This window comes from Xenopus tropicalis, chromosome 7 (genome assembly GCF_000004195.4).
Source record: "Xenopus tropicalis strain Nigerian chromosome 7, UCB_Xtro_10.0, whole genome shotgun sequence".
Taxonomy (NCBI): domain Eukaryota; kingdom Metazoa; phylum Chordata; class Amphibia; order Anura; family Pipidae; genus Xenopus; species Xenopus tropicalis.
Genome location: NC_030683.2, coordinates 20,512,994 through 20,525,605, shown reverse-complemented (window position 1 = coordinate 20,525,605; position 12,612 = coordinate 20,512,994). Strand labels below are relative to the sequence as shown.

The following is a 12,612-nucleotide window of genomic DNA, read 5'->3' as shown; positions in this document are numbered from 1 at the left end:
GAGTTATCATGAGGCAACTGTTTAACCACAGAGAAAACACAGAAACTAGCTCTTTCAGCTAGTGTTCAGCATATTCCCATGAAAATGTAACTGCAAACATGGGCAATTTATTCAAACATTCAGAATAATATGGCTGAGACCACTACAACCATGTCATTGTTATTATGAAAATGTCGAGTAATACCAGTTAGTTGGACCACCAGTACATGCCCAGTAGCCACAGTGAGTTCCAGGGCCGGAGGTCAGGAGAAGAAGCCAGTGTCAGCCGCGCTGTATAGATAGACTGTTGCATTTCATTAGCCCATTGCCTATACCCTACAGCTTTTTTCTTCTTTAAATCTATCAAATAAATAAACATCTGTACCGGTGAATATTTTTCATGGCCAATAGGTGAGTATGATGGCCAAGTTGCCTCAGCAGTACTCTATCTTTTAGTAACCTTTCTTGGGATTTATAACATCGATCATTGGCTAGGTAAGCTTCTAGGTGCTTCTAAGCCTTGAAAGTACCTCCTTAGTCATAACATTGTTCTTCATTATGTATCTGGTGAAAGCCAACCGCTGACTTTATTTTCCAGTGTACATACAGTGTATGTATGTACTTTATATTCTGTAGCAAGTTGACTTGTCTAATTAGACTCCATATAGCCAGGGCAAACGATTCAAGAGAATTTAGCTATATGTCTCATTCTGGTTCAATACTGCCTGACCTTCTGGGTAAGTGTGGCACTGTTTGTTGGGGATGGCTGTTTTCAGCATACCATATGATCTGATCCCAGTTGGTCCATCGACATCTATGGCGCCATCCCTGATGGTTGATTAATAAAGTACTTTGCACATCCCCCACTGTATGGCCAGTTTTACTTGCCACTAAAATAGTTTCAATCAAACCCTTGTAGTAGTACTTCTATATAAAGTAGATAAGGGATGCAAACCTTATATTCCATAATGCTGGGCTGCATAGTGTTGGGCGCAGTTGTATTTCTCATGGCCTTATCTTAAAGGGACAGTGGACCTTTTCCTGTAAAACAATAGTTCTTCTAAAAAAGCTGGGTGCTTTGGCCAGAATTATCCCAGTTGCATATTAAGTGTTGTCCCTCCCATAAGAAAAAATATATATATCATATAGGAGAGGGTTACCTTAATTATTAGTAAAGTGAATAAGTGATGACTTTTGGGACTTACTAGACTCTACTACCTATTTACACTGATGTGCTACTCCTCGAAGTACCCTGCTAATACATGGGGTATCCACTCGCTTCCAAACTGTATACATTATATAAAGGAGATACATTTTCATTTCTTGGCGTTACTGTTCCTTTAATTAAAAATCACAAATATATGAGTAAGGGCTTCAGGAACGTATAGCACTTGTGATTCTTCAGGGCATTGCAGTAAGCCCCTCTGAGCCTAACACATACATATTAACCCTCATATTCTGCAGTGCTGTACAGTAAATGAGTGTATACATTGAATATATGCGGATTGCAAAACTACAACCTTTAACTATTTTAAGGTAAAGTGGGCTCTGAGCTGGTACTTTGAGTTTAGTGAGCCGGGCGCTGCACATAAAGGCTAGCTTTTTCGGCCATTTTCTATCAGTGTGAGTGGGAGAAATTATTCTGGAGCTGTAGCCCTTAACAACCAGTCAGCAATTAGGACTAATTTGTCAACCTCAGTAAGTCTAATAAAAGCAAAATTCTAATTGGTTGCTGTGGGTTACTCCTCCAGAGCAACATTTTCACCTCTTTTGTGACTCCAATCCCACCCAGACATCTGTACATCTTCTTCACAGACTTTCCCTGTTTTATAAAACTGTTTCCCAGATCTTCATAAACAGCGCGGAGTGTCTGTTGCACTGAAGTAGCAAATTGAATCGGTAATGTGTTTGGAAAATGAGTCTTGTAAGGTTTGATGGGGTGGAAACGTACCGATACCAATGGTTACTCACAATGCAAGCCCAATACGCACTGTGCTTGGCTGTGTGCCACAGCTAATGTCTTTTTAATGGCAGACTAGCTTGTAAACCCATTTGGGTGAATTGTATTATATTATCGCGCCAAGCAGGGTGGTAAATAACTTTTCGATTGAAGCATCAGTTAATTTATTTTCATTATTACTTCACCAAGCTAAATTGCTTTGCAGTTCAAGTTGGCATAAAAAAAACTGGCATTCAATAACTGAAATTTAATGCAGATTTTTTTTTCTATTGGTTTTCACTGGTTTGGACTGCTTTCTGGGACAGAAATTACAGTTTTATCCAGGGTGATTACATTTTCAGAGGAATAGACTGTTACCGTCCAGCTGTTCGTGGCTTTATATTCCACAGGGTTGGCGGTTATGGAAGTAACGATGGTTACTGCCCGTTAGAACACAGACTATCTCAGATTTTTTTTTTTTCATTCCAGCATCTCTATGCCCCCATTAACTTAATTTAATGCAATGCTTATTAATTTATAGGGTGTATCAGACTGTCAGGAATATTCTATCTTGTAAATCTGACTCCTAGTGTTCCCAGCTGCTGGAAGGCCACACATGCCACATCCCCAGAGCCTAAACAATAGAGACAGATCACTCCAGCAGCCGTAGAGCCCAGGAGTGGTCCCAGCTGATATAGGCATGTAATACAGGTTATAGTTAAGGTTTAGGGGCATGACTTTGCTTGAAGGCCCAGTAGCAAGGATGTGCTTGTGCTCCTAGAAAGACACATTTCTAGTATGGGTTTGCTGGAAGCAGGTGCTTTAGGGGCCCTGTAACTTCATAAATTGCGTCAAATATTTGTGCTTTTGAGAATCACTGGACACATTATGTATTACAAATGCTGAGCATTTTCAGGGTCCTTTGGTTTTGGTGGAAAAAATCAAGGAAGAGAGAACTGTACTTTGCTCTTTACACTGCTCTTTCCCATCAAGTACATAATAATAGTCTTTAACATTGCCCCCATTAAACCTGCTACATTTGTGATTTAGGATTTATAACTGTATAAATAGTCATGTCATAGTCATGTTACTTAGGCCTTTAGTTCCCACCACAGTCTACTGTGGGAGCCAGGCCCAGACTGGGATTGAAATTAGGCCCTGGCATTCCAAGTAGACAGAGGCCCAAACAGCCCACCAGCCCAATAAATAGTGACTGTCTATGGCATCTTACAGCAGCCCCTCTGGCATTTGCCAGAACCCACAGTCCGGGCCTGATGGGAACATGAAAGCTTATAGTAGGCTTGCTTCTCTCCTTTTTTCCTGGGAGACAAATAGAAGAGGGACTTCCAGTTGTTACTTTTTTTCTATTAAAAAAAAAAATCATTTTTGTTTTTTAGTGGCCCCTTGTCTTTTGGGCTAAAATAGTTCAAGAGACAATTTTACTGTTGGGTTTTGTTGATGTAACATTTTAGTATCAATCATGATAGACAAGAGCACTGTGAGAGTCAGAAGTCCAATAACTGCAACCCTTTCCAATAGGACTCTGGGAGAGGGTTTTAGTCTGCAATAGGGTATGGGGGGTGAAGGTTAGAGTTAAATTCATATATAATAACTGAAAAGAGGATCAGGCAATAATCAAAAGGGCCCTTAGGTCCAAATGCTATCTTCGTTTTTTATCTACCCTCCTATGGCCCATAAGGTTGGGTCTTAAGGGTGCAAAGGACCCCACTAAACACTAAAATCCCCATCCCCTAAACTGGTAGTTTGTCAGTGTTGCTTAAGAGAAGGTAAGTAAACACTGTAGGGATCATAAAGTGATAATTGATATATGTATAATTATAAATGCTACACATGAGTAACATGTAATTTAATCATTCTAATATATGAATCTAACTGGCCAGTCATAGACAAATGCTGATGTGTCGTCATTCTCCCTATTCTAGTTACCCTTACAGTGAAGACAGCAGTCAAGGAAAGCAGTACATGAACACAAGATGTCCAGCTTGGTGTGACCGGATTTTAATGTCCCATTCTGCTAAGGAACTGCTTCTAAAGGTAAGATTTCTCAGCAAATAGTATTGAGTCCACTGAATAAAGGTCTAATAGTAATGCCCATTAGATGTAATTACAGTGGGGTGTTTGAACTACAGCTATGGGACCTGTTATCCAGAATGCTTGGGACCTGGGGTTTTCTGGATAAGGGTTTTTTCCATAGTTTGGATCTCCATACCTTAAGTCTACCATAAAATCATTAAAATATTAAATAAACACAATAGGATTGTTTTCCCTCCAATAAGGATTAATTATATCTTAGTTGGGATCAAGTACAGGTACTGTTTTATTATTACAGAGAAAAGGGAATCATTTAACCATGAAATAAACCCAATAGGGCTGTTCTGCCCCCAATAAGGGGTAATTATATCTTAGTTGGGATCAAGTACAGGTACTGTTTTATTATTACAGAGAAAAGGGAATCATTTAACCATGAAATAAACCCAATAGGGCTGTTCTGCCCCCAATAAGGGGTAATTATATCTTAGTTGGGATCAAGTACAGGTACTGTTTTATTATTACAGAGAAAAGGGAATCATTTAACCATTAAATAAACCCAATAGGTCTGTTCTGCCCCCAATAAGGGGTAATTATATCTTAGTTGGGATCAAGTACAGGTACTGTTTTATTATTACAGAGAAAAAGGAATCATTTTTAAAAAATAGAATTATTTGCTTATAATTGAGTCTATGGGAGATAGCCTTTCCGTAATTTGGAACTTTCTGGATAACTGGTTTCGGATTAGGGGATCCCATACCTGTACTACCCCTTGAAAACAGATAGAAACACATGCGTGTAGTGGATATGCTCTAATAGGTGTATCTAATGCAAGCTTAGGCCCTCTCTAAGCTTTTACTCTTCCATTGCACTTACCCCATTGCTCACTTTGTGTCTCTAATGCCTTCACAAAGCCCCTAGCTCACTAATACCTGCACAATAGCCATTCATTGCATATCATATCCGCCCATGTATCTTTCAGTGTGGATGCTGAGCCGGCTAAATTTGATTTCAGTAGCCAAGATGATATCTTCCCCTGCACTTTACTGTCTCCTCTCGGAGAATGGATGGCGCTCGCAAATTAGCCCCACACACTAGGCGTTACAGATTGTACAGACATGGGGCTGTAAACAGCTTTCATGCCACCTCATCTATCATGCTATGCTCGGTTACCTCACCATCATGTTATTTTATGCTTTCTGAGCCCTAAAACACCAAAGGTTGCCTACGGCCTGCGAGTGCCGTTGATGCCTGATAGCGTGCAGTAATGAATGCTCAGCCAAGTGTGGGCTCTTCCTGCTTGTGCCGGCCTGTAATTTGTTTATCTGTCTAAAGATTATACAGTTGGAAATCTACAATTTTATGCTGCCTTTGTAAATTATCAAGTCTCTTTGTGATGAATGCGTTTCCCCTTGTGATGGAGGAGCCGGTAAGATGCTGAAATAGGGGAAGGTGTTCATGCATACAGCGCAGAAGGTTATGGGTTTTTTATGTAGTTTTTGCAGCCCAACTATGATATCGCATGAATCTGACCTTAAGCTTGCCTAATGCGTGACAATAATTTCATTTCTGCCTGGTAATTTCTTTTTTTTTTTTTCTTCAAACTTGCGTGATGATTGAAAAATAGCCTCAAAAACTTGTCCATGTATTTCAGTAAAATTCCAATATTATAGGTACATTTGTAATTGCTTCACAGTTATCTTATTATTGGATAGATGATAGATAGATAGATATTTTTTTTGCCCCCTGAAAGAATGTTGTTTATAAGCGAAATATCAGTTGCGTAAAAACAGTGCACCGTACCCCCTTTTCCCATAAAACCTTTGCAGGAGCCCAGAGCACACAGCTGCCCTATACCTTGGCCTTTCTCTGGCTGCCCCCTTGCAGGCAGGGGAGGGGGATTTCTTAGGGTGAAGACACAGGGTGATTAATCGGTGCAACTTTTTAAAAAGTCGGTTTGCGGCGACTAATCATGGTGACTTACCCGCCATAGGTTTTTATACAAGTCACTGCAACTAATCATGCGCCATTTGTGCTGCGCAGATTTTTCACGTCTATTAATTGCAGCATGTGTCTTCACCCTTAAACTACAGAGGAAGCAGACCCCACCTTGGGCCCCCCTGTGACTGCAGGGTCTGCTTCCTTTCAGGTCTGGACTGGGGTTTAAAATAGTCCCTGGTATTTCAAGTACAACTTGGTCCAAACAGCCCTCTATAGACCCACTAAATAGTGACTGTCTATGCCCCTCTGGCATTTGGCAGAACCTACAGATTGCCAGTCCGGGCCTGCTTTCTCCGTAGTTATGCCATTGCTAAATATATTAAGTTTTTAGAAAATCCCTTCTTTCTTCCTGATATTAATCAGAAATTGATTTTTTTATTAGCAGTAGAGAGTTCTTCTGTATTTCTAAGCTCCAGTACTCCAGCTAATTAATGGCTCAGATCCCCGAAAATGATATAATCAATGGGTTCCAGATCTAACCACCGAGTGCCTTGCTTCAGCCAGCCAGAGAGCAAGAGAAGATGGCTATTTTGTGTCTAAAATAAAATGATGATAAATCAGTTAGGAACCCAATGTACCCTGAAACTCAAGTCTTTTTGTTAATGTTTTCCCCATTTCTTGTTGTAACAGTCTGAAAACGACGAGCGGATTGTGTTGTACGATCACATCGGGCCAAATATCTGTATGGGAGACCACAAGGTAATAATGCCAGACTGCATTATATTAGGAATCTGCTGACCAAAGAAAGACAAAACTGAATGAAATATTTGATGCACATTATTACTTGTACAGCCACCCAAAATAGAAACTAGGCGTCATTGTGCTCAACTTAAATGAATAAGCACTGCCATACAGTGGAACTACTACAGCAGACCTGCGCAATAAAGGGAAAGTACTACTTATTATGAAGTGACATATATAATGTAAACCTGGTCACACTAATGAAATGATAGGGCAGTGCATTGTTGGCAGTTCATGAGGTTTAGAGACCGTTATGTGAATCTGGCAGATGTAATCCTAAGGATTTTTATTAGGACCCCAATTAAGGTGATTTGTGTGCCATGTAATATGCATATAGAGCATAGCTTACCATGAACGTATAGCTTAAACCCATTTAGGGGGCTTAGTCTACCCAAGAATATAAACCTAGATTAAAGATGCATGGAAATATGCACCTAACTCAGTTATTACTCAGTTATTACTCAGTTATTACTCAGTTATTACTCAATCTATTTGGTGCTTTGGACCAGTTACAGCTCCATATAGTCTGTCTGCCTTGGGCATTACGTGTTGTCTTAAAGCCAAAGAAGGTGAAGGAACATCATGTGAAGAAAGTGTATTGGGCAGCAGGGTGCAGAGAACTTACAGGGAAGATAGTTCTTTGCTGGATTTGTAAACTTGAGATACAAACTTTCCCTACAATGTAGTAGCTGAAAAGTAGAATATAACAAGAGGGCTTTCTGACCTTTAATTACCTTTGCAGTCTCCACAAATTGGCAGAATCTCAGTTCTGGAGTGTGCCCCCAACAAACAATCTGGAAAACCAAGTTGATTGATGGTGGGGTCAGTAATTGGCCATGACCTGCAAGGCAATCTCTCCCATGTAGTGCTGAAACCGATCATAGTCATGTGGTCCATGTGGTCAGATATACAGAATGTCAGTCCATTTGTGGCCAACTAAGGACATAGCATGATCCCTCTGTTCCACAATCAAGGGCGGGACTTGTCTGTTAATAGACTAGTCTGAGAATCCCTTTGTATCTTTGCAGTGAAGCAGATCCAATTTTACTAGTAGTATAAGTGTTCTAGTTAATTCCTCACCAGTGTTTGTCTTTTCTCCTTGCAGCCTGTCTTTCTGTCCTTCCGAGTAGCCACCGGGGCAGGTAAAACTAATGCACATGTGCACAAGTGTTGTGTCGTGCAGTGATGTGGTGGTAAATATCCCTTTATTTGAATTCTGTGTTACTTTTATATTTTATTTCTATATTTTTTGTTGAGCTCCAGGTTTACCCATGTTAATGGAATGGGAATCCTCTTCTCCAACAGGGAAAAGGTGCCAGCACAATGAAAAGATCTATCGGGAGACAACTTTGTGAGGATGCCAACGGCGCAGACTTCTGCACAATCAGCAAAAGCGAGTCCTTGCAGCCACATTTGTAAATTGCGGATCATCCACTAGGCTTCAATATCCCAGCTCCCGACGAGTCTCACATACCTCACTTTCTTGTACAGTCGTAACATCCAGTAGAAACGTGGACATTTTGTTTTTAGATATCACAGATGTGTTGTGTTGCCAAAACGCTATCAGATCATGCATATCAGATAGACTCCATCTTGTTTCTGTGAAAACCCCGACAGAAATGGAGACCTACCGTTGGCTTCCAGACCATCCCACCATGGTGCCCATCAACCACTTTAGGAGTTCACAACAAGGTCCAGGATTCTGGCCCTGAAGAAGCACAACAGTCTTTAGAGTGAATTGTAAAAGTGAAATGTTATCCCCATTCAGGGGGACACAATAGGCCCGAGTTTGATTCCTGATATTTCCATAATGGTGGCATCTCTACATCACTTGGTCTTGGTCTGTAAGGAAGCACAGAGCAATGTTTAGGGGGAATCTTACAATTGAAATGCTGACCCAATCATAGGGCTGATAGGATTCCTATCAATGAAATTTTTAACGCTTACACTTTTTACAGGGTTCCTTAAAGAATTAAACTCTAATTTAGCAAAAAAAATAGAGGTCAGTATGGGCGGGGATTATATGCATGGGATAATCAAATCATGACAGTTGTTAATGTCTTCTCATTGTTGACCGAGACCTGTGTCCCTTATTTTAGATTAGACAGGGGTGTAGTGCAATAATCTTCATCATCATCATCATCATCATCATCATCAATGGCCGTATAGATCAGTAGCCACTGAGCAATGATGGTGACAGCTGCCACGCTCTAGATACCCCACCCCCCCACGTCCCCCATTTATTTTTTTTAGAGTATTTTTATCCGTTCCATGTTATCTACTACACTGCCATGTAACATGGGGTTTGTTTTTTGTTTTTATTTTGAATCACACAGCAGCTGCTTCTCGTTTTTTATATAAAAAATATATATATACTTTTTAAAGAAAAAAAAATAATTTATAAACCTTACCAAAACCTATGCTAAGTATTCTTTCCAGTATGGGGCTTGAGTGCCATATCAGTAACGTGCATTCAGGAGTAGCAGTTTTAGATAAACGTACATCAGCAACCAAAATTTCTATATATATATATAGCCTTTACGTCTTTGTCCTCCATAGAGATATTATATCCTATTCAATACAATAAGTATATATATTAGCAGTTTTCACTTTGTTACTTACTATAAATTATTTCTATGTGACATTAAGGACTGAATGTGAAGTTTCTAGATAGGCTTGGGTGTATCTTTTAAGGATTTTTTGTAACCTGTTTTGTCGGTCTTTTTGTTAATGTATAATGGTGCCAAGTATTCTATATACGCAGTGATGACATGGGAGACATAGCATAGAGTAGTTTTTCACATGGACTTTTTTGATCAGTGTTTTAGCACAAGGATTTCCAACCTGCTGCCTTCCGATTGTTGTTGAACTACAAAACCCACCATCGTTTGAAAAGCAGAGGTGGTTGGGTGATGGCGGGCAGGCCCGAACTGGCAGTCTGTAGGTTCTGGCAAATGCCAGAGGGGCTGCTGTAAGATGCCATAGACACTCACTATTTATTGGGCCTATAGGGGGCTGTTTGGGCCTCTGTTCATTGAAATTCCATGGCCTATTGTGTATCCCAGTGATGCCGGAGACCATAGTTCCTCAGTATTGGCGGGTGGGGCTGCACGTTGGAAGTCCTTGCCTTCGCATAACCTATACCTGTTTGCAGTGAGTCGAACCTCTAGCTTAGCACTGTGCCGATGCTCTTGCCCCCAGAGTAGAACATTAAAAGGTGATTAGAGAGAGTCTGTTGATGAAACACAAACGGTTCTTTTATTGATTTCGTTTAGAACACTACCGAGTTCATGGACTATGCGACGGCATTAGAATGGCGCTCAATTTTTCGGTTTCAATCACTACGTTTGGGAATGATTTTTCTTTTTTTTTTTTCTCGTCCGCTTGCAGAACATGGACTCTTAACGAAGCAATCTGATATCATTCAGCTTGTCTCAAAGAGAGGGCTGCTCTGTTACCGTGCCATGTCCTTTTTTTGTAATCTAAGCACACGGTTGTGTTTATGTACATGGAGATTCCACTCGGGGTTATGTCTTGATCACCTTGGGACAATATGGGCCCCCTGTGGTTCTCAACTTCAAGCAATAAAACTGTTCATTGTGAAATCACTGTTGGATGCTTTGTTTTGATTGACTGTGTGTTTGTGTTTTGGGGAGCTGGTGGGGAGTTCAGAAGGTGGTAGGTGCCAATGTGCAAGAGAAATTATGTATTTCACTTAGGGTGAAGACACAGGGAGCTACTAGAAGCAGCAACTTACATAGTAACATAGTAAGTTAGGCTGAAAAAAGATGTACGTCCATCACGTTCAACCATAATGCCTATATATAACCTGCCTAACTGCTAGTTGATCCAGAGGAAGGCAAAAAACCCATCTGAAGCCTCTCTAATTTGCCGCAGAGGGGAAAAAATTCCTTCCTGACTCCAAGATGGCAATCAGACCAGTCTCTGGATCAACTTGTACTAAGAGCTATCTCCCATAACCCTGTATTCCCTCACTTGTACTGAGAGCTATCTCCCATAACCCTGTATTCCCTCACTTGTACTGAGAGCTATCTCCCATAACCCTGTATTCCCTCACTTGTACTGAGAGCTATCTCCCCTACCCCTGTATTCCCTCACTTGTACTGAGAGCTATCTCCCCTACCCCTGTATTCCCTCACTTGTACTGAGAGCTATCCCCCCTACCCCTGTATTCCCTCACTTGTACTGAGAGCTATCTCCCCTACCCCTGTATTCCCTCACTTGTACTGAGAGCTATCTCCCCTACCCCTGTATTCCCTCACTTGTACTGAGAGCTATCCCCCCTACCCCTGTATTCCCTCACTTGTACTGAGAGCTATCTCCCCTACCCCTGTATTCCCTCACTTGTACTGAGAGCTATCTCCTATAACCCTGTATTCCCTCACTTGTACTGAGAGCTATCTCCCATAACCCTGTATTCCCTCACTTGTACTGAGAGCTATCTCCCATAACCCTGTATTCCCTCACTTGTACTGAGAGCTATCTCCCCTACCCCTGTATTCCCTCACTTGTACTGAGAGCTATCTCCCCTACCCCTGTATTCCCTCACTTGTACTGAGAGCTATCCCCCCATACCCCTGTATTTCCTCACTTGTACTGAGAGCTATCTCCCATACCCCTGTATTCCCTCACTTGTACTAAGAGCTATCTCCCATACCCCTGTATTCCCTCACTTGTACTGAGAGCTATCCCCCCTACCCCTGTATTCCCTCACTTGTACTGAGAGCTATCTCCCATACCCCTGTATTCCCTCACTTGTACTGAGAGCTATCCCCCATACCCCTGTATTCCCTCACTTGTACTGAGAGCTATCTCCCATAACCCTGTATTCCCTCACTTGTACTGAGAGCTATCTCCCCTACCCCTGTATTCCCTCACTTGTACTGAGAGCTATCTCCCATACCCCTGTATTCCCTCACTTGTACTGAGAGCTATCTCCCATACCCCTGTATTCCCTCACTTGTACTAAGAGCTATCTCCCATACCCCTGTATTCCCTCACTTGTACAGAGAGCTATCTCCCCTACCCCTGTATTCCCTCACTTGTACTAAGAGCTATCTCCCATACCCCTGTATTCCCTCACTTGTACAGAGAGCTATCTCCCCTACCCCTGTATTCCCTCACTTGTACTGAGAGCTATCCCCCTACCCCTGTATTCCCTCACTTGTACTAAGAGCTATCTCCCATACCCCTGTATTCCCTCACTTGTACTGAGAGCTATCTCCCATACCCCTGTATTCCCTCACTTGTACTGAGAGCTATCTCCCCTACCCCTGTATTCCCTCACTTGTACTGAGAGCTATCCCCCCTACCCCTGTATTCCCTCACTTGTACTGAGAGCTATCTCCCCTACCCCTGTATTCCCTCACTTGTACTGAGAGCTATCTCCCCTACCCCTGTATTCCCTCACTTGTACTGAGAGCTATCCCCCCTACCCCTGTATTCCCTCACTTGTACTGAGAGCTATCCCCCTACCCCTGTATTCCCTCACTTGTACTGAGAGCTATCCCCCTACCCCTGTATTCCCTCACTTGTACTGAGAGCTATCCCCCCTACCCCTGTATTCCCTCACTTGTACTGAGAGCTATCCCCCTACCCCTGTATTCCCTCACTTGTACTGAGAGCTATCTCCCCTACCCCTGTATTCCCTCACTTGTACTGAGAGCTATCCCCCATACCCCTGTATTCCCTCACTTGTACTAAGAGCTATCTCCCATACCCCTGTATTCCCTCACTTGTACTGAGAGCTATCTCCCATACCCCTGTATTCCCTCACTTGTACTAAGAGCTATCTCCCATACCCCTGTATTCCCTCACTTGTACTGAGAGCTATCTCCCATACCCCTGTATTCCCTCACTTGTACTGAGAGCTATCTCCCCTA

At 41.9% G+C, this 12,612-nt stretch overlaps 1 protein-coding gene across 4 annotated transcripts in view; it reads left to right on the top strand.

The window, feature by feature from the left end:
- inpp5a.1 (inositol polyphosphate-5-phosphatase A) overlaps window positions 1–10,317 on the top strand; it is a 276,218-nt gene extending 265,901 nt beyond the window's left edge. For 2 of the 4 annotated variants that reach the window (XM_031905069.1, XM_031905070.1), the window contains 4 exons: window positions 3,862–3,973; window positions 6,599–6,667; window positions 7,815–7,851; window positions 8,015–10,317. In XM_031905069.1, coding sequence (XP_031760929.1) covers window positions 3,862–3,973; window positions 6,599–6,667; window positions 7,815–7,851; window positions 8,015–8,064 — 268 coding nt within the window. In that variant the 3' untranslated portion in view covers window positions 8,065–10,317. 4 annotated transcript variants of the gene reach the window in all.
- Window positions 10,318–12,612: the final 2,295 nt, after the last annotated feature.